The following is a 25,064-nucleotide window of genomic DNA, read 5'->3' as shown; positions in this document are numbered from 1 at the left end:
CAAAGGAGGAGCTGAATCTGGTTCAATATAGCACAAACTGTTAGGAAAAATGAAATTAACATCAATGATGCGTAATCCAGTAAAAATCTCCCTCTTTAGGGTGTGTGTGCGCGCGTGTGTGGGTGTGTGCGCCCATTTATATGTGTGTGTCTATGTGCAACTCACTACCAGTAGCCTCACTATGCACTTGGTCTTCACAGTGCTTGCTGAGAACTCTCACCAGGTTGGCGCCTGAATGCCTTACTCTCAGCATCAGAGGCTTGCTTGCTCTGTGCAGATTTTTAATTTTCTTTGTTGGCCCTAGGCTGGTTAGGACCTCTACAGCTTCATTCACCATTAAATAGTGGCCTTTTTCAGTATTTTCCCCTTCCCCCTTTATAAATTGCTGAAGCCACAAAGCACATTTTTGGGGATCATAGAAGGTTGGGGTTCCAGAGAGGCCTCTGTGTGATGGTTCCATTCATCATGGGATTTCCCTTACTTGCTGTATTCTCAACTTCTAATAAAAAGAACCAAATGGAATATGAACTTTTGTTGTGTACTTTTTTACTGGTTCAGCTTACCTCCCTTGAAGCCTTAATTTAGACACTGAAGCTTATCTTCAGAGACTTCTCATTCTCAGTGTATAAGTCAAAGTATGCCCAACTCACTTTTCCTGACCTTTCTTAAACTTTCATGACAACTGGGACCAGGTTAGAATGGAGGGGAGAGCTAACTCCAAGGCCAGTTCTCAATTTATGGTTAAAGTTTATAAGAATAATACCTAACATAATGGACACTTCATGGGAAAGTTTCTGTTGAAGGACTCTTGACATTTCAGATACCTTTAACCACCTCCCTGTGAACAGATCAGTATTACCTCATTTCCTGGATGAGGAGACTGAAGCTCAGAAAGGCCAGGTCTGAGTCTCTTGTGCCAGCACTCTTCACAATAAGAAGAAAGTTTGGGTTAAATAGTCTCATGTGTGTTGACTTAAAGGTTTTGGGATTTGTTAACCCTTTGTGTAATTTACAAAAGAGGAATCCCAACCCCTTTGCCTTGGGTAAATTGTTTTGCAAGGGGAATTTCCAATATTTGAATTCTCATTTTTAAGTATAGATCTAACTTTAGGGTTTCCCTATATATTATCTGTGTATAGAACACTGGATTGCATTCTTTTCTAAGGCCTTTTAAAAAAAAATACTTGGTTTTTTCCTAGTCTTTTGCTAAAAACGGTCTATATACTCCCTTTCTCAGGTGATTTCTGTGGATATTATAAAGGAAATAAAGGATAAGTTTGAATTTTGACTTTATAGACTGCTAGGGCTCTGAGTTCCCTAAAGAAGCTCCTGGCAATGTTGCTTTAAAGTTATCCCAGAAATAATATCCTTGTCTCTAGAATATTGTGCTTCAGTTACAGCACATTCTGTATTTTTCTTCCCTCACTGGTCATGAACTATTGACCACTGCTCCCTGTTTCCTAATGTGCAAAGTTTTTCTGCCTTCAACTTTTTGACTTGGTGGAAACAAGGTCAGTTTGCCTCTTGTAACTTCTACTTGTGATGGCCTAGGGGAAACTGAGGAAACAGGGAATCTAGCTGCACGAACATGAAAGCCTCTCATTATGGCCCACTACCATCCCTTGCCTTGGCTATGCTTACCTGAAAAAAGAGGTAGGTTAGAGTTAGGTTCTGCCATTTGCCAGTGACCTAGGAAGAGTCGTTTTATTTTCCTAATGCGCCTTTTCTCACCTGTTAAAATGGGCTTATATTCTTTGCATCTTTCACTGAGATTAACATTTCTCAAAGTTTACATAGTGATTGGCTGGCATTTCTGCCAAACTCTTACTCTGATTCCTCCCTTTTGTCACCCTCTTCCCTGTATTTACTTTTCTGGCTTTAAGATATGTCCATTTCCTTGTCCTCCTAAACCAAAACTTCACTTAGCATTATGAAGTAGTGAACTCTTAACCTGAAAGCACTTCTATTAAAATGTACAAAATTATTAGGTGGATCTACTAGTTAATGTATCACTGGTACTGAGAAAGGATCTGAAAGCAGCTTTGAGTTACTGGTCATCCAAAGGCGTGCAACATTGTAAAGAAATGTCAAGATTCTGTCTTCCAGAATCTTGTTCTTTATTAAATGACTTTGGTTTTAACTTTGTTCCTCTGAAATCAAAGTGATGGCTCTTTAGCTTGGGTTAGGCTGCCACCTGCTGTCCTTTATTCTGTTAAAAGAAGAAAGGAATAGTTTTGACCTCAGGAGCTCAAGAGAACATTCTGTTCTGCCAGGCGAGGAACAAGGCTAGTTATCAGAAGTAGTTCATTCCTTCCATTGGTTCTAAAAGTGATTTCCCAATTTTACGGTCTCCTCTTGGCCATGCAGAGGCATGGGGATGAAGCAGACAAAACAAGGCCAGGAGCTGCCCGGCACTTCTTTTTTTTCTTTTAATTAATTTTTTTTTTAAAAATTTTTTTTTTCAACGTTTTTTATTTATTTTTGGGACAGAGAGAGACAGAGCATGAACGGGGGAGGGGCAGAGAGAGAGGGAGACACAGAATCGGAAACAGGCTCCAGGCTCCGAGCCATCAGCCCAGAGCCCGACGCGGGGCTCGAACTCACGGACCGCGAGATCGTGACCTGGCTGAAGTCGGACGCTTAACCGACTGCGCCACCCAGGCGCCCCTAATTTTTTTTTTTTATTTTTGAGAGAGAGAAAGAGAGCGTGAGCAGAGCAGGGGCAGAGAAAGAGGGAGTCAGAGAATCTGAAGCAGGCTCCAGGCTCTGAGCTGTCAGCACAGAGCCCGACGCGGGGCTTGAGTTCATGAACCATGAGATCATGACCTGAGCTGAAATCAGATGCACACTTAACCAACTGAGCCACCTGTTCACCCCCACTGCCCCAGTACTTCTAATCTTGGTTTTTAAATTATATAGCTGAGATGGTTGATAAATTTGCCTGAAAATGCTCTCCCTGGTTGGGCAGGGAAGACAGGCCTTTCAAAAGACAGGCTTGCTGTTTTAGGGAGAAAGACAAGCAGCCTGTGTCTGGGAGTTGGTAGAAGAGGTTGGATCCTGTTGGAGGCCAGAAACAGACAAAGAAAGGCAGAGGGAAGGCCATGGGTCCTGGTTGGGGGGGGGGGGGGGCAGGGGGGTGTTGCTGGAGCAACAGTTAGGAAGTGTTCATGTTGCCATGCCTGTCACAGTAAAGTCTTATCATGAAGGTGGTGGCAACCGAGGGGGCTGGAGAAAGGGTTCCCTGATGCTTTCTTTAACCACCTGTGCCAGGTGGACAGACACCTGTGATCTTTGCCTGTTATTCTTGGCATCCGAACTGTCATATCTTGCCCCCACCTTCACAAAATGAGGGAATAGAATAATAGTAGTTAACATGTAATTCATGCTTACTATATGCCCAGCACATTACATGAATATCGCACTCAAACTTCATAAACCTCTTTCAGTAATTGGCAGTCAATTTTCAACTCTGTGCTTCTATAATATGGAGCTAATAGCAGTACCTACTTCAGAGGGTTGTTGTGAGGATTAACTGAGTCAATACCTGTTACTTACTAGGTACCTGTAAGCCTTGGCCATTCCTAGCATTATTTTGCCACTTAAACTGGCTGAGCAAGTGAGCTTGAGTCACTGTCTTCTCTGAGGCTCGATTTCTTCAACTATAAATGGGGCTGTTAATGCCTACCTCGCAGGCTTGTGAGACTAAATGGTGAAAACAACGTCATATAATCAATAATACAAGGCATGTTACAAACACTGCAATGAACAAGGCCATACAGAGTCAGCCTACTCTAGGGAAATGGCACTATTTGCTGGTGGGAAGCTTGTACTCTGAATTGTGGAGGACTGGAAGGAAGGGTTCCCTGAGGTCCTGCATGCTGTCTGTGCCTGTCATGGGATTTGGCTGGACCTCCTTATTGGAGGTTGGTTAAATTTAAAGATCTGAGGCCACCTAAAGATTTCTACATGGTTCTATCTTTAATATTGCTCTCACAGTGGAGACTGCTGTCTCTCAGGAGCCAGGTCTGAGGGAGAAGGAGGAGGAAGCTCCAGGGCCTTGACACTCCTGCGGGGAGTTGTGCATGTGGGGAGTAAGTTCTTAGCTAGCTAGAGCTCCCCTCTCAGTGGACTTTGCTTTGCATATTGGAATGTTCCCCGAAGTTCCATCCCAAGGGATAGAGTCTGGTAATGTCTTGCACCGATTAGTGGCTAGAAAAAGACTGCCATGGGACCTGGACCTCCTGCGGAGTCTGGAGCTACCCCTCAGGAGACCCCTCACCGGTCCACTGTGAAGGACTGTTCTTTTTTCTGGGACCTCTATGCTTGGCTACAGCTACATCTATACTTACGCCACTTACATCACCTTCTAGTGCAGCAGCTGTATATTTTACCCTATTGGCTTTTTCTTAGATACAAAAGTTCCTGTATGTTAGAGCTTTGTAAAGACATTTTTAGAAGTTTTTTAATGGCAATAGTTTGCATATACCACAGTAATATAAAAGGATTTAATACCTGTAGGAAAAGAGTTTTTCCCATTACTATTTACTTTCCTGCCTTCTCTCTGTCTCTTTTTCTCTTTCTCTCTGTTTCTCTCTCACATGCACACACACAACTTTTTTAAGTAGCAGCTAGGAAATTGAGCTACCCTCTACCATGCATCTCATTTTGAGAAAGCTGTATTTCAGGTTGATGAAGTATGTTCTTCATCTCATTTTCTGCTGTTGGCTTCATTCTGCCCCTCTTTCTCAGTACCTTTAAGTTCTTGGATTCTTCCAAAGTCCAACCAGGTTCATTAGAAACAGCTGACCCTTGGCTGGGTCTGGACTTCTGGAAAATAGATGGAATTGAATTCTTTTGTCTTGGTCCAAGTTGAGCTCATGCTGGGCTCCTGAAGAGGAGGTAGGAAGGATGGGAGGATGCCCATTGAGACTTGGGGTGGATGGTACTAGACACCCTGGAAGGTCTTTGAGAAGTGGTTTCTGGTTCTGTCCAGGAAGCTCAGGAGGCAGGGACCATTAGCCTAAGATTGAGATGAACAGTGACCTGGGTGATAACCCAGGTGTAGTGAGGTGGATCCCACACCAGTTGTTGACTCTTTAGAATATCTCTGCAAGGACCATCTCATCAAAACAGAGGTCAGATTGGGCAGGTGTCACCGCAGCAACTGGGGTGGAAGGACCCAGGCACACAGAGGCAGCAGGAGCATGGGGAGTGAGGCTGAGAGGTCCGAGGTGCCACCACAGTCCTGGGCATTTTCCTGTGAACCCAGAGCAGAGATGAAAGGGTGGCATTCAAGATGAGGCAACCATCCCCAACAGAGGAGACAAGGAGTAGGGAGGAGGGTCTCTGGGACTAATAGGAACCAAAAACCTAGAGTAAGAGGGAAGTTCCAGAAAATGGAAGAAGCACTGCCACCTTTAGGCTGTTTGCCTTGTAGGGAAAAGTAGAGGCTGTACACTCAGCCCCAAACTGGGCTCAAGCCTCTGCTTGTCCCTAGTCTTGGAGTGGCTGTGGGGCCATGCCTTAGAATGACTTTAGGGAAGCCATCAACTCTGGAAGCTTCTTTGAGGTGGATAATTTGTGGCAGTCATAGTCAGCAAAGACAATACTATGTATAAAGCACCCAGGTTAAGTCCATAAGCTAAAAGCACCTTACATAGTGGGTGCTCAATTAATGTTGGTCACCATTAGTATTATGCACACCATTAGTTTCTTCTATCTGATCAGATCATTTGGAGCTAAGTGCAGTAGTAAGAACAGCAATATGGGGGGGCGCCTGGGTGGCGCAGTCGGTTAAGCGTCCGACTTCAGCCAGGTCACGATCTCGCGGTACGTGAGTTCGAGCCCCGCGTCAGGCTCTGGGCTGATGGCTCAGAGCCTGGAGCCTGTTTCCGATTCTGTGTCTCCCTCTCTCTCTGCCCCTCCCCCGTTCATGCTCTGTCTCTCTCTGTCCCAAAAATAAATAAACGTTGAAAAAAAAAAAAATTAAAAAAAAAAAAAAAAAGAACAGCAATATGGGGAAGCTGGATTTTAAACCACTGAGGGCCCAAACCTTGGGAAATTTGGCCCTCCTTGTAAGAGTATCCTTGGCTCCTGGTTGACTTAGTATTTGAATGACACAGGGGCCTAAATGTAAATGCACATGCACAAATGTATTCCACAGAGATCACGTGTACGGTTATGTTCATAAGTGTCCAGAAGCACTCCTATCTGCAAGTGCCTTAGCACAGTCCCGGAGCTGAGGATTTGGGGATGAAGACCAAGCCCCGCCCCTTATCTCCCCTCCAGCCCTCACCTCTGGATGGAAGGCATGGCAAGAATCTGGTCTCCTGCGAAGCTTCTGGGAGCGCATCCTGTCACACTTGACAGAGGCATTATGTGAAGAATTCACTGTTAAGGTGAACACCTCATGACAGGAATGGATTCTGGAGATTCTAGAGACTAAGTTCAGGAAGAACCTCCCCTTGGTGGGACCAGCTATCTTGCAAGTGGCTTCTAAGGTCAGAGGCAGTACCCAGGGGTGGGGGTGGGGGGGTCAGAGTGGGGTGGAAGGCTGGAGAACAAATCACAATGCTCTGTGGGGGAGGGTGGGATGCTGATGGTGAGGGAAGCTGGCCTCGGCTTCTCAAAATCTGAGCCCCTCAGTGACATCTCCTTCACCTCCACCGTTCCCTCAGCCGGCATATCGTGGAGGATTGGAAGGATATATTTGACTTCTGTAGCCTCCTGCAGGATTAGTGGGAAGATGCTACAGTCACAGGTGGGGTCTGTCACCAGGAGGAGAAGGTTACTACTGGGAATCTGTTGCATCACAAATATCCTGCAGCAGAGAGAGAGATGGGTCATGAAACTTCTCTATGGCAAGCATCACATTGAGTTTCTAGGGAGAGAATTTCTGGAGACTTAGTGTGGAGTTGGGCTGGCAGAGGAAGGAACAGAAACATGAGGCAGGTCAGATCAGGGGCAACTGCAGGGACAGTCCTAGGCAAGGAACTCAGGCCTTTTGGCTTATTTTACCCACAAGCCTTTGCAGTTGTACTGCTCCTTTCTAGCAGATCAGAGGTGAGGAAGTCCAAACTGGGACATTCTGAGAGTGAAAGGAGTTGTTATTAATATATGCAGGGACAACAAGCATAAATCAAGACTGTCCCAAGCAAATAGGGATGTGTGGCTGTCCTTGCTTTGGATGATGGCGGAGGCAGGCCTTGTTGGGAAGATGCAGTGCTCAGGCTTGGCCACAAGGTGGCACACACAGCACACCTGCACACAGCCCCAGAGCCCCACCAGAGGGAGGGAGTGAAGGATTAGGGAAAGCTTGTTGTGCACTAGGCCTGGCGCATTATATAACAGTAGCTGCCACTTCTTGAGCATTTCCTATTGGGGTGGATGATTTTACACACACATGCACACACACACACACACACACACACACGTGCGCGTATATATTTAACTTTCACCATTCTGTATGAGGTTGGTATTATTCCTGTTTGTAGCTGAGAGAACAGGCTAGAAGTGGTTAAATAACTTGCCCAAGATTACACAACTAGGAAGTAGCAGAGTTAGTTTTTTAACTCAAATCTGTCTACTCTAAAGTCTTTGCCTTATACCATACCATTTACTTTATCCTCATAACAAGACTTTGAGATAAATAACAATATTTCCAAGAAAGCTGCTGTGGTGAGATTAAAATCCCAGGCATTGCACACTAGTAGGTCTGACTATCTCACACCACAGTCTGAGGTGCTACACTATAAAATAATTTGCTTGAGGTCTAGGGCTCTAAGGTACATCTTGGGAAGCCCCTGGTAATGGCAGGGCTTTTTGGGAGGTCCTTGAGGTCGGGGTGGGAGTCAGCAGGAGAGAGCTTTCTGTCAGGCCTCCCTGCCCTCCTGGGCCAGGGCTTGGCAGAGCTGGTCAGATCTAGTGGTCTGTACAGGGGAGAAGGCCTGAGTCTAGGCAGGGCCACACACAGGCTCCAGGCCCAGGAGTGGAGAGGCCAGGTGACAACGCTACGAGCCCTCTTCTAGCCCACCCACTCCTGAGAACACCTTCAAGCTTGCCAGTTTCTCTGTACAGAGATTTCTGAGGGAGAGCTGACTGGTTTCTTTCCTCAAAGCTATCCTTGACTTCCAAGGGCTTGCAGATGCAGCCAAGCTTGCCTGGCCCTGACACTGAGCTGCTGTGGGCTATGCAGGTGTGAGTGAGACCCACACTGAGGGGGTCACCGAGAGAGGTTGTGGGAGCCTTTCTTCTGTGTGGCATGACTTGGGAGGCTGTGGTGGCGCGGGTGGGCCTGGATCTGGCCTCTGGACCAGCTCTTCCCAGGTTCCCTAAGACAGCACACGGAACCGATCAGCGCCCCCAGCTGGCTTGCCCTCTGCAACAGCCTGTGTTTCCTTCACTAAGGCAAGTGAGAAGCAAAGACCCTGGGAGCATGGCTGGGGACCCTGGGAGCTGCCCTTGGGTCTTACTTCTGGCAGGCCCCACACTCGATGGCCCCGTTGGTCTCCTGGATGGCCGTCTGGTGCACAAACACGGGGTACTGTGTGTCACAGGGCTGCAGCATGTCCTGTTTCTTGTGCTTGTGGGCTGCAGAGAGACAGAGTCACACATGGGTAATGGGGTGTTGCTGAATTGGGAGGGCCTCAAGAAGCCATGCCTGTGGGGGTCTCTGCTTCAGCACTGCCAGGGCAGGTGCAGTCCCTATGCAATGAAATGCCCCTTTGTCCATGTGCATGCAGATGGCCCCCTTGTCAGAAGTTCTCAGGGCTTGTAGAGGAGAGGTTGGGTGGGAGGAAGACAGGGAAGGAAAAGGAACAGAATAAATGGAGCAAATGATATCACAGTGGAAAGGGCAGCAGAGAAGGCGTTGGGGGCCTCGGCTCTCAGTTGTGTGTGATTAGCACACTAGCCCTGTGACCTTGGAAAAAACCACCTCCTCTCTTTGGAAGCCTGATCCTCAATGTAAGCTGGTTGGTTGGGAGGAGGGGTGGAAGTGGACCCCTTGAAGGTGCCCATGAGCACTGACATCCAGGATCCGAGAGGTGAGCAGTAGGAGTGCCAAGGGGTGGCTGTGGGAGACTTTGGTCCCTTAATGCTATCAGCCCTCCCATTCCCATTGTGTACAGGTGACATTTCTCAAGTCTAGCTACAGTGCTCTCCATATGCAGCTCCCAGACAAGCCCTAGGCTTGCTGTCTTACCCCTGTGTCCAGTTATGAGCAGAGCAGCAAGGGCTGAGTGCCTGACTGCCCGGGACTGGGAGAGAACCCGCAGGGGAGGTTCCAGTGCCCAGAGCTGCCTAAGCCCAGGAGCCACAGCCTTTTGGGCTCCTTAGTATCTGTGTGGTACACTTGAGTTCACTCAGAAGGGGACAAAGGATGAGTGAACAGGACTCTGCAAAAGGAAAAGTTGAGGCCCAGGAAGCCCAGTCCTAAAGGGCCCACATTTGCTCCTGAGGTGAGCAAAAGCAAAACAAGGCTGGTTCACAGGCTGAGTGACATTATTTCTGTTCAAAATAGCAGCACTGTTTTGTTAACAGCACTTCTATTTCTTCCAGGCACTTCTCATGCCTTTCCTTTTGCTCTCAGGGCCTATCTGTGAAATAGGGGGGTAGGGGTGGGCAATATCACTCCCATTTGATAGATCCCTAAGTCAGGATTACATAGGTTAGTAGGTCTCAGGGTTAGTAGGATAGCTATAGGTCTCCTAAACTCCCAGACCCAGAAACTTCCCACTAGACCTTGAAGGGGAAGGGAGGGGAGTCTGCAGGCAGAGAAGTCGGGTGTCTATATATTCGGTCAGGTTCCACCAGATCTTCAAGGGCTCCTGCTGGGCAGTGTGGCTGTCTGGGCCCCCTTGGAATCTGAGAGTGGGCACTCTGGCTAAAGCTTGCAGAAGACTCAGGGCTGGCTCCACTCCTTCCAGGGGCCAGTTGCACTGGCTTTGTCCCCTAAGCCTGTCACCTGAGCCCCTTTGTGTGGGTAGGTTATCTCAGTGACAATGATAGTAACAATGCCAGCCACGATAGGGTGAAGTGGCTCCCATGCAGCTGGGAAAGGGCATCAGGGCCTCACTCATCCATGTCCTTGGACTCCCAAGTCCAGCGCTATTCACTGAGGACATGGATGAGTGGCCAGACGAGGCCTCCTAGGCAGGAGGGAGAAGCTCCAGGGACAGCTGCCCTGAAGATGAAAAATTCTGAACAAGCAGATTGAGGGAGATCATTCCCAGTTTTTGCAAGATGCAGCTGCTGGCAGAGAGAGAAAGATAAGGAGGGGAGCTGTGTCCCCCACCTTGTGTTCCCATGCAGAGGGGAGGAGGGACCTGTTTCTAAATGGGTTGTGACACATGGTTCCTGGTTCCTGTCACAGACACCATCAGGAAGCCAAAGTCTTAACAAAAATGGGGTGGGGAGTGCAGCCCAGGCAGTGGCAATGTTCCAGAACCCCACGGCAAAGGCTCTATTAACATGGAGAATTGAGTAAAACTGGCTAAAGCAAGACAGTCCTGTGTGGTAGGGGAACCCCATGTTAGCCAAGCAAGTGGAAGCCACTAGCTTCCTTTTTGCATTTAAAGATCAAGTGGCTGCACTCTCCTGGGAGGGGGGCAGTCTAGAGTCACAGCTGATCTTTGACTTGTGATCAGGCCTTTGGAGGACACTGTCCTCAGATACAAGGTCACAGGAGATGTACTGTCCCCACAGTGTTCCTGTGACCAGACCAAGGCCTCCACCTACCATGCCTTCAACCCTGAGCGCTGCTGAGGGCTCGGTGGACACCTGAGCTGGAGGCATCACTGTTTCTTGCTCTGCAAGGAGATTTGGTGGCTGCTCATCCTTTTCCACTTGGAATCATAAATGTTCCTACCCAAGGAGGTGGTTCCCCTGGGGTAGGACTGTACTTGTGTGGGATAAGATCTGGGCTGCCCCACTGCCCCGTGAAGAATGGGGCTTTAGGTTGGGAGAGGCCCTCTGAGTTAGGGTGTCCCCAGTGAAGAGAGCTCAGCCTTCCTTAGATGCACGCCTGGGATGGAGAGCTGAAGACAGGCCCTTTGTAGTCCCTCCCATACCCCCCACACCCCAGGCTCCCCAGTGAATGCTACTTACACTGATGGAAGACCGCTTTGGCTGTCCAGACGTGAGGCCCAGCACAGGGTGGGCATGATGTCCCATGAGGGCAGGATGGCACGGGTGGTGATGTCACATGGGATGAATGATGTCACATGGAGCAGTGGGTGTCCCAAGATGGTGTGATGTCACACAGAGAGGTGAGGGGAGCCAGGAGTGACAGGGAGGTGGTGAGTGAGAGATGGCCCAGCAGGGTGAGAGGTGAGCAATGGACTTTCCAGAGTCCCCATCCCCTCTGTCATCCGCCCAGAAGTGACAGATTCTACTGAAATGGCTTTGATAGTAAGCACTCCCTTTTGTGGTCCTGTATACTCACCCTCGGCCTTGCTGTCCGCACGCCAGGAGCCCCAGGCACTCCACTCGAGCAGGAGCCTGTCAGATGCAGAGCGGAATCCCAGAGACCTGCATGTCCTCCCCAGCTGGGCCCTCAGCTGGCTGGAGCACCAGAGCTTCCTGATGGCCCCTGGTCAAGCCCCTCTCCTCCAGGACACCCTCTCCCTGCCCTGAGGCTCTTAGGTGAGCAGAGAGCCTCACAACCTCTGGCAGCAGAGTGTAGGAGGCAAGCACCATACATGCCTGGCCAGTTCCACCCAGGGATCTTGCCTGCCTCCTCTGGGGTTGTGGGGACTTTGGGCAGCTCCTGCTCAAAGGGCTCCCTCATAAGCCACACTTGCATGAAGTTCCCCCCGGGCCCCACCCCCTGTCCCAGATGCAGACCCCACTCACAGCAAGAGCTCATTCACTAGCCACCTGGTAGCAGTCAGGAGGGCAGAGATTGGCTGGGAAGGAAAGGGACACACAGTTAAGCCCAGGACCCCAGGACCCTGGCAAAGGCTCCCCTCAGCACCACCATTAACGACCATGGGGGGGGTTCCCCCTCCTGCTGCCACCACCCCCCATCCCTTCCCAGCAGAGGGAACATTTATAACTGAGTTATCTGATAAATTTCTATTGTAGGGCAGACACTTGGGGTTAGACAATGCCCATCTAGAAGACTAGTGAAGTTCTCTTCCTGATGAGCCAATTAGGTTTCTGGTGCTAGTGAAAGCACTAGCAACTGAGGTTAGGAACAAAGCAAGAAAGGAGCTATGTGGTCTGCTTTCTCTGCCAGAGATCCCTGGTTATCTCATGAGCTGCCAGAACAATTCCCTGAAGCCCCAGAGAGAAGACCTGGGGGCACGGGACAGGCTGAGAACAGGGAGTAGGGGTGTGGGAAGAGGTTGGACAGGACTTTCCGATCAGAGTCAAGAGTGGGGTCCTGGAGCTAGCAGGTGGGAAGAAAGTCTGGGGTGACACTTACGCTGACCAGGGGCCGGGCAGCGCTGTGGTGGTGATTTGATGGTTTGCACATGGCCTGGTAGTCATACATAGTCACTCTGAAAATCAGAAACAGAATCTGGGGAGTCCAGACCTTCCCCTATTCCCTGCCCCCACCCAGGGGAAGTTTGCTGCAGGGTTTTCATTCACCAGGATTCATGAGGGTGCATGGGTTAGGATAGGCAGATCAGAAAATTACATCTCGGCACTTTGACTGCTTTAAAGAAGTTGAACAGCAAATTTGGTTTTCCCTCTAAGGGCCCATATGACCTTATACCCCTCTCCACCTCATGTCAAGTCCCTGGCTTCAGAAAGGTTGCTTTGGGAGCTCTTTGGGGCTTTTGCTATGGGTTTTTGAGGTCAGGATCCCGATATCTGTCGGGACCATTTAGCATCAGCTCCTGCCTTTTCTGTGTGTATTCAGTCTGGGGAGAAGCATGTCCCACTTACTGGCTGAACACCCCCATGCTGAGCAGCTGGGTCATGAGAGCGCCATCCACCTCCCCCAGGAATCTTCCCATCTGTGAGGGAGAGAGAGGGGGGAGAGGGAGAGAGGAAGGAAAGGATGGATGGAGAGGGAGGGAGGGAGAGAGGGGGAGAACAAGGGGAGGGAAAAGACAGAGGGAGGAGGAGGGGGCGTGAGAGATGGGTGGTGAGAGGAGGGAGGGAGCTGGAGCTGGATGAGGACTTCTAGGTCCCCCACATTAGGCCAGGTTCATTTCTGAGCTCCAGACTAGTTGCTGGTTGGGTTTCCCCTCAGATTCCTTTCAATATAATCAGAACTGTATCCATTCCACCTGGCCCTTCCCTCTTTAACCTGCTCCCCTGCCATATTCTCAGTCCTTTTTAAACTCTAAGTTGTAATCCATTAGTTGGCCATGAAATCAATATGGGGGTTGCAATCTGATTTTTTTTTAGGCACAGAATTCCTTTGAACAATTTCATGTGAACTGCATGCAGTCAGGTTAAACAAGGTTTTGTGAAATTTGGTTTCTTGTATATGGTGCATGTGTATGTCCTAGATCAGATGTAACATGTATTTCTTTCTGTGAATCATGGTCTAAAAAGGCTCAAAAGCAGAGTTCTGTCTCTCACACTGGCATCCTTATCACTCGGCCAAATCCTGTTTTCGGAACTCTGGAGCTGCCTTTGATCTTCCCTCCCCACTCCCCCCACCTTTCCAGTTACCAGTGTGCCCTGTGGGTTTGTCATTCACCTTCTGACTCATGGACAGTGACTTAACCCAGACCTTTGTCAACCCCAGCTCACTCCACCCTCCCAACTGGGCTGTCTCCCAGTCCCCAGCCCTGCTGCCAGACAACCTTTCTCAAATACAGCTGGGATTTGGTCTCCTTCTTGCTCCGTCCCTCCATTACCCAATCAGCCAGCACTGGTGAGCACCCACCAATGTGCCAGTGTGCCAGGCTAGGCGGTATCCTCCAAGCCTGCAAAGTCTCTCCACGTTGGTTGACACCCAAGCCTGCTGTGCTCTGGCTTCAGACTGCCCTCCAGCTGCACCCCTACACCGACCTCCTCACCTGCCCTGGCCTCTTCTGCCGATTTCTCAGCATGGCAGAGTGAAAGAGTCTGGACTTAGGTACTGGATTTTGACTCAGATCCTGGCTCTGGCACTGCCCACTGTGTGGCCATGGGTAGGTTAGGGGATAATGTGTACCATGCATCTGGCACACAGTGAGTGTTCTGTATGTGGTGGCCATATGACAGGAAATGCTCCAGGCCTTGGCTCTTCTCTCTGCCTCAATGACCCTTCCTCAGTCCCACTCCAAGGAGCTTTACTTGTCCTCCTCTAAGAAGTCTTTCTTTCTCCCCTCTCCAGCTGGAGTGATGGCATCCCTCCTCTGCACTTGGAAACCTAGAGGCTAATGACTAAGGCACGAGGCAGTAGCCATGAGAGAGCTGGATACAATGAGACACTCAGGCTTTTCTGAGCTCTGTGCTTTCTTTGGCCAGAGGCTCATTGTGTTCTGAGGCCTGATAGGCTTCTTGAAGGAGGGCAATGGACAGAGCAGGGGACAGCAGAGAGGGGCTGAGGGCACTTAAGGGAAGGAACAGCAAGTGAAAAGGTGAGAGGCATCCAGTCCTGCTGTTCCTCACAGTGCAGCCCTGAACCCACCTGGAGTCCCTCCAGTTCAAGTCATCCCTCTCCGTCAGCTGCGGTTTGCTAAATTTTGCTGTTCCAGTGACCAGGTGTCTGTGCATTCCTGCATTACTAGACAGCAAGATCCTCCAGGGCAGACATCCACCTCCTGGCTTCTCATAGACCACACAGTGTCTTGTTCATGGTCACTATTCAGCATGTATTTGCTGAAGGAATGTGTGAGTGAATGGACAGGGGGATGAATGAGTGATCTGAGTACTCTTGCTGGGAAAGTGCAGCGGGATGGAAAAAAGGCAAATTCCCACAAGGCTGTCCCTTCATCTCTCCTTGTTGTTCAGACACTTGATTCTGAGAAGACAAGCCCCTGGACACTGGGAAAAACGTGTCCTCCTCTGTACCTACACATACACAGCGTGACTTTCTAGGATATGTCACTCTGGCAGAGCATATCCATCCTCCCCTTCTTCTTTAGGTAAGGCGATCCTGACTTGAATTACGGTAGCAATGTGTTCGCTAAAACACTACATTTCCCAGACTCCCCTGCAGCTGGGGCTGGCCAATAAAATGTGAGCAAAGTTCCTGGGTGAGACTTCTGGGAATCTGTTTAAAGGGAGATCTGCTGAAGCACCTCATTCATGGCTGTTGACCTCCCCCTTCTTCCTGTCTGGAAAGTGGACAAGAAGGCAGGAACTCCTATGGCCATGTTGTGATCTTGAGGATGGGGACACCTGGTGACCACATCATACCAGGCCTGGGCTACTTTTCTCTATTCTTTCACGTGAGAGAATAAACCTTTAATTTGTTTAAAACACTGTAAGGGTGCCTGGGTAGCTTAGTCAGTTAAGCAGCCAACTTTGGCTCAGTTCATGATCTCGCAGTTCCTGGGTTCAAGCCCCAAGTGGGCTCTATGCTGACAGCTCAGAGCCTGGAACCTGCTTCGGATTCTGTCTGTCTGTCTGTCTCTCTCTCTCTGCCCCTCCTCTGCTCTCAAAAATAAGTTAAAAAAAAAAAAACCCACATAAAAAACACTGTAGTGGGGGCACTATTCCTGACAGCAGAACACTATTCTGTGCTGATAGTTTCATTTGAGCCTCATCAGAGTGAATCAGTGCCTCAAATAGGTAAACTGATTTAGTTCCTGACCCTGCAAAGCCCAAGTTGAAACACTCAAACTTGAGTACCCTTGTCAGCTTAGGTCCCCCAGACTGACTGTGGCATAGCACCCAAAGCACAGCACAGCACAGCACAGCACAGGGTCTCCTGCCTCTGTCCACCCACAGCACAGTACAGGGTCTCTGGAAGCTCCAGGTCCCCATGCCATCTAGGTTTGCTCACAGCAGGTCAGGGCTCCACTTGTACAGGGGACAGTCCACAGATAAGCAATGTCCTTTGGACTGCCTGAGCTCTGGGACTGCATCCAAAGGGCCTGGGGCTTTCTGTGTTTCCTGTCTGTTATGAGGCAGGAGTGAGATGGGGTCCTGCGAGGTACCACCCAGGGCCTCGAGCAGGAAGCAGATGGGGCAGGTGGTGGCAGAGGGGGCAGAACTGATGAGTATTCCTGCTGACTGAGCAGCAGCCCTGTGCATAGGCTAATTTGCATGCCTGTGTGAAGCTACTATCCCCAGAGGGAAGGGAGGCCAGAGGGTGAGTGGGGGAGCCCTTGACTCTGGAATGGGGCAAATGTCTCACAGCCTTTTACCCAGGGACAGCCTCAGTTTCTTCACTAAAAAATTAAGGGGTGTGAGGATTAAATGAGTTACCAGAGTGAAGTCACTGTGTGTGGCTCCTCATGAGAACCAATTTCTTTTTGTTCCTTACTAGTGTACAGCCCTGCCTGTTTCCTCTGAGCTTCTCAGTCTCTTGACAAGTGCCTTTGGCCCCACAGTGGGACCAGGGAAGCATGTGGAGGAGTGGCCATTAGCACCACTTTGGAGAGAGGCACCCAGAGGTCCTCTGCTGTGATGGGCCATCTCTGGGGCAGGTGGCCAGCTGAATTTTTCTCTGGAGACACCCAGCCTGAGCTGCCCAAATGAGGCTGCCCTGACCCCAGGAAGGCTCTGCTGCCAGAGACTGGGGGAGCCTGGGATGTGCTGAAGCAGGTGGTGAGGGATGGGGGCTGGAGCGGCACGGTCAGAAGCATGAACCAGGCAGGGAGGCTGGAGGTTTCTCCTGCACTGTGTCCACCGTACCCACTGCACTGGGAGTATGACTGGAAGACAGTGGGGGGCACTTGCATGGTAGGTGTGTAGGAAGGCAGGGAAGGAGAAGGGGAAGCCAAGGAAAACAGGAGCTGAGGCTCAAGACAGGCACATCAGAGGCCCTGGTCTGAGGACAAGCTCAGCATTTTGGGCTGGGGGTAGAGGGGCGCATTCCTTCTGAGAGATTCAAGTCCTCAGGGAAAGACATCATGATGGGGCATCTGATTTTTTACCTTTGCTGTCCCTTTGAGGTCCACTTTGAAGCTCTCCTGTGTGGGTGCTACCCACAGGCAAATGACAGGACTTGGAGTCCCCAAATCCAAGGTGACAGATCCACTGTAAACATTACAAAGATCTATAGAGCTGTTGTCACTTTCTTGGCCCCAGCTGTCTGCTTCTCTTTCTAGGCCCCAACAAAGGGCTGTAATCCTGTCATCTGTAGTTCTTTATTAAAAGAATGAGCCCTGAGCTGGAAGAGAGGCTCAGTGGGACCAAATGTCTAATCAGCAGGACTGGAACACCACCAGGGCCAGGAGAGATTCAGGCTGCCCCTCCCTCAGGCAGACCACAGATGGTGCCTTTGGGCATTGCACTCACATTATTTGCTGGGCAGGAGGGCCGCAGTGAGGAAGGGCTAGGAGGGACTTTGGGAAGAATCTTTGCATCCAGAGCAGTGACAGTCTTCTCTCCTCTGGTCCCTGGGTGGACCTCAGCAGGGACAAGGAGTAATCTGGACCTTCTGGCACATTAGCCCAGTTGGGAAAGTGCATCCAGATCAACAGCAGCTGGCATTAAGGCCTAGGAAGTGGCTCTCAGACTTTATCACACATCAGAATCATCAGAGGCCTTGTCACATCGCAGTTGGTGGGCCCCACCCCAGACTTTCTGATTCCCTTAGTCTGGGTAGGGCCCGAGAACTTGTATTTCTGTTAACTTGTATTTCTGCTGCTGCTGCTGCTTCCAGTACCCCTGCCCCCCAACACTTGGAGGCTTAGGAGTAAAAGGGGGGGAAATGAATGAGTTGGAGGAGGGGCCAGACCATGTGGTCCTTGACAGCACTTGGGTGTGTTTGGGGAGGGGAAGGGGTTTATGGTAGAACACTTCTGTAATGGCTCCTTGGTAGGTTGGATGTAGTAACTTGCTTCTAGTGAATAAAATATAGTAAAAGTGATGGGATGTCGCATCTGAAACTAGGTTCCAGGAGACAGTGACTTCCACCTTGTTCTCACTCTCTCTGTCTCTGGCTTTTCTTGGCTTGCTCACTCTGATGAACCAAGTTGCCATGTTGTGAGCTGTCCTGTGGAGAGGCCCATGTGGTAACTGACCATGTGAGTGAACTTGGAAGCTGACCGTCCTCTAGCCAAGCCTTGACATGAATACACAGCCCTGGGTGACACCTTCCTTTCAGCTGTATGACAGACCCTGAGCCAGAATCAGCTAGCTAAGCCACGCCCAAGAACTGTGGGACAGTAAGTCAGGTGGCTTTAAGCCACTACATGTTGGGGTAAATTGTTACGTGCAACAGATAACTGTTACAGAGTTGTTGAATGGAGGAGTTAAAACAAAAGCAAAAATGGATGGATAGACAGCTGATCTACAGCATCAGCACCCGCTTTCCACCACTATGTTTCCACTCACCTTCCAGTCCAGTCCCTGCTTCTTCCAGGCCTCTCTTACCTTTAGGCCAGTTTGATTCTCCATGTAGTAACTGTGTGTTGTGCCTGGTGTGTGTGGTGTGTGTGTTGTGTGTGTTGTGCCTGGTGCTGCTATACCATTGGTGCCTCCCTTCCTGCCCTCTCCTAACCTGACACAGCTCCGGTCACAGGGTGAGAGTTGTCCAGAGCAAGGAAAGAGGAGCTCTGTCAAGACACTGCTCCCAGAGCCCTGGCACCAGCCTTGGAGTTTAATCTGGGGGTTGGGATGCCTGGCCTTGGCATTCAGCGTCCTAGAGGCATCGGTCCTAATTCCATCAGACTCAGCCAAGCGCAGCAAAGTGAATGAACTCTGCCCCAAGCAGTAACAGAGCAGCCTGGGGTGGGTGCCCAGGCCACAGGAAGACCACCCCGGAGGCTGGGGCTTGCGGCCTGCCACGCCCCCCAGAGAAGGCCTTATCTCCCTGGTCACTGTCACTGCCCTTCACTCGTATTTCTAGGCTCAAAGTCTGACTTTTCTGTAGCTGTTGGTTTTCGGGTTGCTAACCTCACCTCGCAGCCTCAGTTTTAACTCCAGGACAAAATGAGACTAATACCACTACTGAGATGATGGTGGCGGTGGTGTGGGGCCCCGAAGTGGGGGAAGGGAGGCAGTGGAAGCACCGGAGTGTCAGAGGCCGGGGTAACCAAGCACAGTGGGGGCTTGGGGCTCTGGAGGAGCTTCTGGATGGTCCCAACCCTATTATGAGATTAAATTTCATTTCATTTACACCCTGCTTCATTCTATAAAGGATTTGGGATGGCTTTTAAAAGTACATACAGTGTTATAATAGTTGAGAAAATAGGGGTAAATAAGCTAAATAAACACATACTTTATAAAATATGTCTCTATTTGTTTTTACAAATATCCAAAGTTGTACCAACTTGTGAGCAAATGTGATCTGGGTAGAATAGGAATGGGATCAGTGCCTTTATCAAAGAGACCCCCAGAGCTCCCTTGCCCTTTGTGCCATATGAGGATACCATGAGAAATCTGTGCCCTGGAAGAGGGCCCTCACCTGAACACACGGGCACCCTGGCTTCTGACATCTGGCCTCAAGAACCCTGAGAAATAAATTCCAGCTGTGGATGAGCCACACAGTCTGTTCATGTTGCAGTGGCCTGAATGGACTAAGCGGGGAGGGGATGTGATGGAGGGCAGTGGGGCGATGGGCAGTACAAGGGGGTATGGACTCTGGGAGTCAGCGGCACGGCCTCGGCACAGGACACACGCTACCCTGAGGTGGAGTTTGGTCTTGCCTCTCCTCATCATGTGGGCAGATTCTCTACCAACCATGGGATGAGGCCAGATGAGGTATAGACAAAATAAGAAGCAACATTTTCTCTGACCACCCAAGTGGAACAGTGTCTGAATTTTGTGATCTTGCTATATGGACTTGGTTTCAAGAAGAGACTCCGTTTTCTTCAGACCATTTACTCTCACCTGCTCTAAGCCAGGATTACTTCCTTCCCCTGGCTGTCCTGGCTGCCAGATGACTTGATTGACCCCTAATTCTACTTCCCCAATGCCTTACCTCCTGGGACCTCTCTGAGATTAGGATGAACCCGTTGTTGTCGATGACGAAGCAGTCCAGGCTCTGGGGAGAAACCCAGGAGGAGGTCATGGCTGGGCCATGACCCCTGGGTGCCCGTCCCGGCGTTCGGGAAGGCAGGCCTGCGTGTCCAGTGTAGAGGCACGCAGTGTGGCCCAGCACTTCAGGGAAGGATGTGGTTGGGGGGGTCCGTGGAAGAACTTACACTGTCCTGGCAGCTCTCTGGGCATGGCCTCTCCACAGTGCCGCACTGGAAGGAAGAGGAGAAATTGTAAACTGTGTATGCCTGTGTACGTGCATCTGCATGGTGTTGTGTGTGTGTTATATTCGTATACTGATGTGGGGTTTATACTGTATGTGTTTGGTGTGTGTGTATAGTATATGTGGTGTGTATGCTGTGTGTGTGTTGTATGTGTAGGGCGTCTGTGTGCAGTGTGCATGTGTGCACGTGTGGTGTATACGTGTGGTGTGATGCACGTGTGAAGCTGTTAGTGGGGTCAGGGCAAGGAGAAGCAGGCCCTTGCTGGTGGGTTCAGCCTTGTCTGAGGGGCCATGGCCACTGCAGCCCATGTGTGAGGGCGGCACTGGAAGCCTCATGGGGTGGCTTCAGAGGCTCCTGTTCTTTGTGATCCCACCTGATGTGAAGGGTGCTGCTAGGTTATGGGGCTGGTGCCCCTTCCCCTCCCATCCCTTCCATCTTCATTCTGTGGTTTCCTAAACCCGCTCAAAGGGAGGATGCAGCGACACGCAGATGGGGGGGCCATGGCACAGAGGGGAAGATTCTGGCCAGAGGAGCTTGAGGAAGACAGTGAGGAGACCCAGGAAGTGGGGAAGAGCCCAGTGCGTGGGCTCCAGGCTCCGGGGAGGAAGAGCAGAGGTGGGGAAGGATGGGGTGGAGTGGGAAGCACAGGATGGACAGCAGTCAAAGCCTGGGTCTTGGCTGGAGGGACGAGGGGTGCTCTCTCCTCTGCCTGATGGGGCAGGGCAGGTGGGAGCATTGTGACCTGCCCTTTCTCTGGGTCTGAGCTGAGACAGAGCCCCTGGTGAGGAAGGTCAGGAGTCCACAGGCTGAGGTGCAGGCAGAGAAGGAAGAGAGCCAGGCAGAGCCAGGCAGAGAAGGAAGGGATCTGGAACAGTGGACTGAGGGCCCAGGAGGTGGGCCAAGAGGCGGTGAGGGCTGCCCGGGGGAGCGGGCCCTCCTCACCCCAAGGTGTCGGCCAATCCTCTGGCCCTGACCTGGCACCTTCACACCCACCTGCCGGGTCGCTGCCCAGAACGTGCGTTGTAGGAACTCCAGCCTCATTTGGACTCCCACCGCTACAAGGAAGTGGGAAGAGGGAGGGCAAGACCATGGGCGTGTTTTTTGGGGAGGGGGTTGGTGGGAGGGAAGAGACAGTGAGAGAAAAAAATAGATCCAAGTCAGAGAGAGGAGGTGCATCAGCAGGAACTGAGGGGAGAGGTAGCATCGAGCTGAGTCAGATGGCAGTGTGCTCGAGAGCTGAGGCTCCTGTGGAGTGGGAGTGGGGAGAAAAGCAGACCGGCTGGTGGCTTCTGTCTCTCCACAGCAGGCAACACCAGAAAATGCTCAAGAGAAAGATGAGTCCCAGGTTCTACAGAACAATGAGGACAGCACTCTCCTCTGATCTTGGGAAAATTGAGGCAGGTGCACTAGGCACATCATTCTCCCTTTTCCCACAGATGGAAAAACAGGCAGAGAGACTGAGCCATTTGTTCAAGGTCATCGGACCAGAAGTGGTAGGCTGAGACTGGAATTCAGCACCCTTTATGAAGCTTTCTAGATTTCAAGTCTGACATAACAGCCTGTCTTGTACCCCATTCCTGCTCAGGGTCTCCCCCACTTTGTAAGAAGTCTCTTTCCTTGCTGAAAGGTACGATCAGGTTTACCCAAGTAGGTTCCAGAAAACTAGAGATGCTACCAACCGGCAAAAGCTACTCTTGATGATGCCACGTCCAAGGGCCACCTGTGCCTCTTTGGTTCCCAAATAGGCTCAGAGGATGCGAGCTGGAGCTCACATGCTAAGAGAAATCTGAGGTCAGAGAACATAACAAAAAGGCAGGTTATATTGAAAAGAAAAGGAATAAAAAAACTAGGTCGACTTCCTACTGTCTGGTATATAATATTGAAAATTTTGAGTGCCAGTCACCTTCACATCCATGAGCTTATTTCATCCACACAGCGGACCAGTTCTATTCTTATTCGGACTTCACAGCTGAGGAAATGGAGGCTTGCAGAGGTGATGTGCTTGCCTAAGTCACCCAGCCCCTAAAGGCAGAACCGGGACTCAGCTGGGTCTGTTCCTAAGGCTCTTAACTGTTCTCTAGTCAAGCACTCTCCCACCTGAGGCTGCGGTCCCCTCATCAGCACAGTGGGCGTGGATCTGAGCTCCTGACTGTTATACTATATTCATGAGACATTCTAGGCACGCCAATGACCACTCATTGGAGAGATCTTCCATTGTGACCATTCTGACTTGCCAAAACTCAGCAACAGGCTCTTCTAAATGGGCTGGAGTTCTAGAATGGTACAGAGATACAGAATTGTATTTTTTTGTTTTTTCAATATGGAATGATCCTAGACAAATATTATGAAAAAAAAAAATGAGACAAGGAAGGGTCAAGGGGCCAGAGTTCTGGCCCTGGGTTTGCCAAGGCTGTGATCTTTGGATTTGTTTCTTCAGTTACAAAATGAGCCATGATTATACTCGCCCTAGGAAGGCAGAATGAGTATAAGATTGTTGAGGCTCAAACAGATAATGGAGGAGAATATTATTTTACACTAGAGCCTTGGTTCTCAAACTTTGGCATGCATTAGAATCATCTGGAAGGTTTTCCCCTGTCCCTAGAGTCTCTCATTTAGTATGTCTGGGGTGAGGCCTGAGAATTTGCAATTCTAAAGTGTTTCTAGATGATGTTGATGCTACTGGCCCAGAGACCATATTTTGGGAACCACTGTTGTAAAGCAATACTATCTGATTGAACTTTCTGTTCTAGACCTGCACTGTTTCATACAGTAGCCACTAGACACATGTGGCTATTGAGCCCTTGAAATGTGGCTGGTATGACTGAGGGCCTGAATTTTAGATTTTTAATGTAATTTTAATTAAATTTAAATAGCTACATGTGGCTGATGGCCACCATACTGGACAATGCAATTCTAGATACATGAATTTACAGATGATGAAACCAAGGCCCCGAGAAGGCCCTCCCCTCCTTTGGAGTCTCATGGTACTTCTGTGGCTGGAACTTTGGCTAGCCTTCTGGAACAGGTTCTGTGATATGGGAACATTTGAGTTCTTTGTGCACTTCTTTGGGCTGCAAGGTCTGATGACTAAGAGGAGGGGTGGGAAGGGCGCAGGCACACCCACTTCTTGGTCATGACAAAGACGAGAGATGCACTGACACAGCACATGATCAACACATGAAGCTTGTGCTGGAGAGTCCAGTGCTGGTGACCACACCCTATCCTCCCTTCCATGCTTCCCTCTAAACTTGCAGGTGACTTCTTACTCTCTCTCCCTTTCTTCCTTTTAAGACCACCCATGATATTCATTTTAGACCATTTCTTTCACCAACAAAAGAAAGCTGAGTGAAGGAAGAAACTTTCTAAAAATTGTCAGAGAGGGGGCGCCTGGGTGGCTCAGTCGGTTAAGCGGCCGACTTCGGCTCAGGTCATGATCTCGCAGTCCGTGAGTTCACGCCCCGCGTCGGGCTCTGTGCTGACAGCTCAGAGCCTGGAGCCTGTTTCAGATTCTGTGTCTCCCTCTCTCTGACCCTCCTCCATTCATGCTCTGTCTCTCTCTGTCTCAAAAATAAATAAACGTTAAAAAAAATTAAAAAAAAAATTGTCAGAGAGGAGTCACACTAATGCTTAGAATGATCAGATCTTTGGGCCACTGACCCTTGTCCTTGGCTTCCATAGTCAAAGAGATTTCAGATGATTCCTAGAGGAAGACCTTGACTTTCTACCTGCCTGCTCAGAGCCAATTCTCATGGAATCATGACATTCCAGAGCCAGAAGGAATTCTGTGATTCTAACATAGAGAGGCTTGAGAAGGTGGGAGTTAGTTTTTCCCTAATGAAACAGGTTTTTGAGGCTCTTGGCTAGAAATGGGAGGAGTGGGGAACCAAGCAGATTGTCTCTCCCCTAGGTTCCGTCTCACAACTGGACCAGAAGCTCTTCTAAGGTGAGCTCCAGGTCCTTTGCATCTGGGTGTCCTTTGCAGAACTAAGGACATTCCAACTGCCTACATCTCCACTTGGGTCACCAAGAAGCATTTCAAACTTCACATGTTCACAACTGAACTCTGGCTTTTCCTCCCCCAAATGTGACCTTCCTTGAGACTTTTCCATTTGGGGCATATTCCACTTAATCGTTCTCATGTTCCCTTCTTCCATCCAAGTTCGGCAGCCCTTATTCCAAAACACTGTAAGTCTGTCTACTCTGCTGCTACCACCCTGGGCCAGACCAACATCCCTCACTTGGATTAATGTGCTAGATCCCTAAGCAGTCTCCCTGCCTCTCTGCCCTCCGTTCCCCAATAGCCATAGCAATGATCTTTCTGAAGATCAAGTCATGTCACTCCCTTGCTTAAAACCTTCCAATGCCTTTCCACTGTTTTTGGAACAAAATCTAAACTCCTCTGTAATATGGCCTCAAAGCCCCACAGGAGCCTGCCCTGCCATTCTCTCTGATTTCAACCTGAATCATCTTCTCCCTTAAATGGCTGTGCATCAAAGCTGTGCTTCCTTCCTGGAATGCTCTTCCCCTAGAACTTTACATGGCTGGCTCCTTCTCATCATCAGATCTCAGCCCAAACATTGCCTCCTAGAGAGGCTTTCTCTGACCTCTCCAGACAGAGCAGACCACTCCTTCACCCTCCACTCTCTATTTCATCATTTTAGTTTCTTAGCAACAGATTTATTTTATTCCTATTTATTGCCTGCCTCACCTTATTAGCATGGGGGCTAAAAGTAGGGAAGAGGGAGTGAGTTCTGATCCCTGCACCTAGTATAATACTTAACATACTGTGGGGCTCCA

At 49.8% G+C, this 25,064-nt stretch overlaps 1 protein-coding gene across 4 annotated transcripts in view; it reads right to left on the bottom strand.

The window, feature by feature from the left end:
- Window positions 1-3,953: 3,953 nt before the first annotated feature.
- Window positions 3,954-25,064, bottom strand: part of CACNA2D4 (calcium voltage-gated channel auxiliary subunit alpha2delta 4) — a 114,044-nt gene continuing 92,933 nt past the window's right edge. The window contains exons 27-38 of one of the 4 annotated variants that reach the window (XM_060658831.3): window positions 21,261-21,322; window positions 20,211-20,255; window positions 19,988-20,050; window positions 12,895-12,965; window positions 12,428-12,503; window positions 11,854-11,906; window positions 11,444-11,499; window positions 11,107-11,127; window positions 8,472-8,589; window positions 6,708-6,820; window positions 6,296-6,378; window positions 3,954-5,257 (exon numbers count right to left, since the gene is read on the bottom strand). In XM_060658831.3, the coding sequence (XP_060514814.3) occupies window positions 5,153-5,257; window positions 6,296-6,378; window positions 6,708-6,820; window positions 8,472-8,589; window positions 11,107-11,127; window positions 11,444-11,499; window positions 11,854-11,906; window positions 12,428-12,503; window positions 12,895-12,965; window positions 19,988-20,050; window positions 20,211-20,255; window positions 21,261-21,322 (866 nt within the window). In that variant the 3' untranslated portion in view covers window positions 3,954-5,152. Of the gene's footprint in view, window positions 5,258-6,295; window positions 6,821-8,471; window positions 8,590-11,106; window positions 11,128-11,443; window positions 11,500-11,853; window positions 11,907-12,427; window positions 12,504-12,894; window positions 12,966-19,987; window positions 20,051-20,210; window positions 20,256-21,260; window positions 21,323-25,064 lie in introns of those variants that run through there. The other 3 variants (XR_014137908.1, XR_014137909.1, XM_060658830.3) reach the window with 3 other exon arrangements.

This window comes from Panthera onca, chromosome B4 (genome assembly GCF_046562875.1).
Source record: "Panthera onca isolate mPanOnc1 chromosome B4, mPanOnc1 haplotype 2, whole genome shotgun sequence".
NCBI lineage: Eukaryota > Metazoa > Chordata > Mammalia > Carnivora > Felidae > Panthera > Panthera onca.
This window is presented reverse-complemented; position numbering and strand designations above follow the sequence as displayed.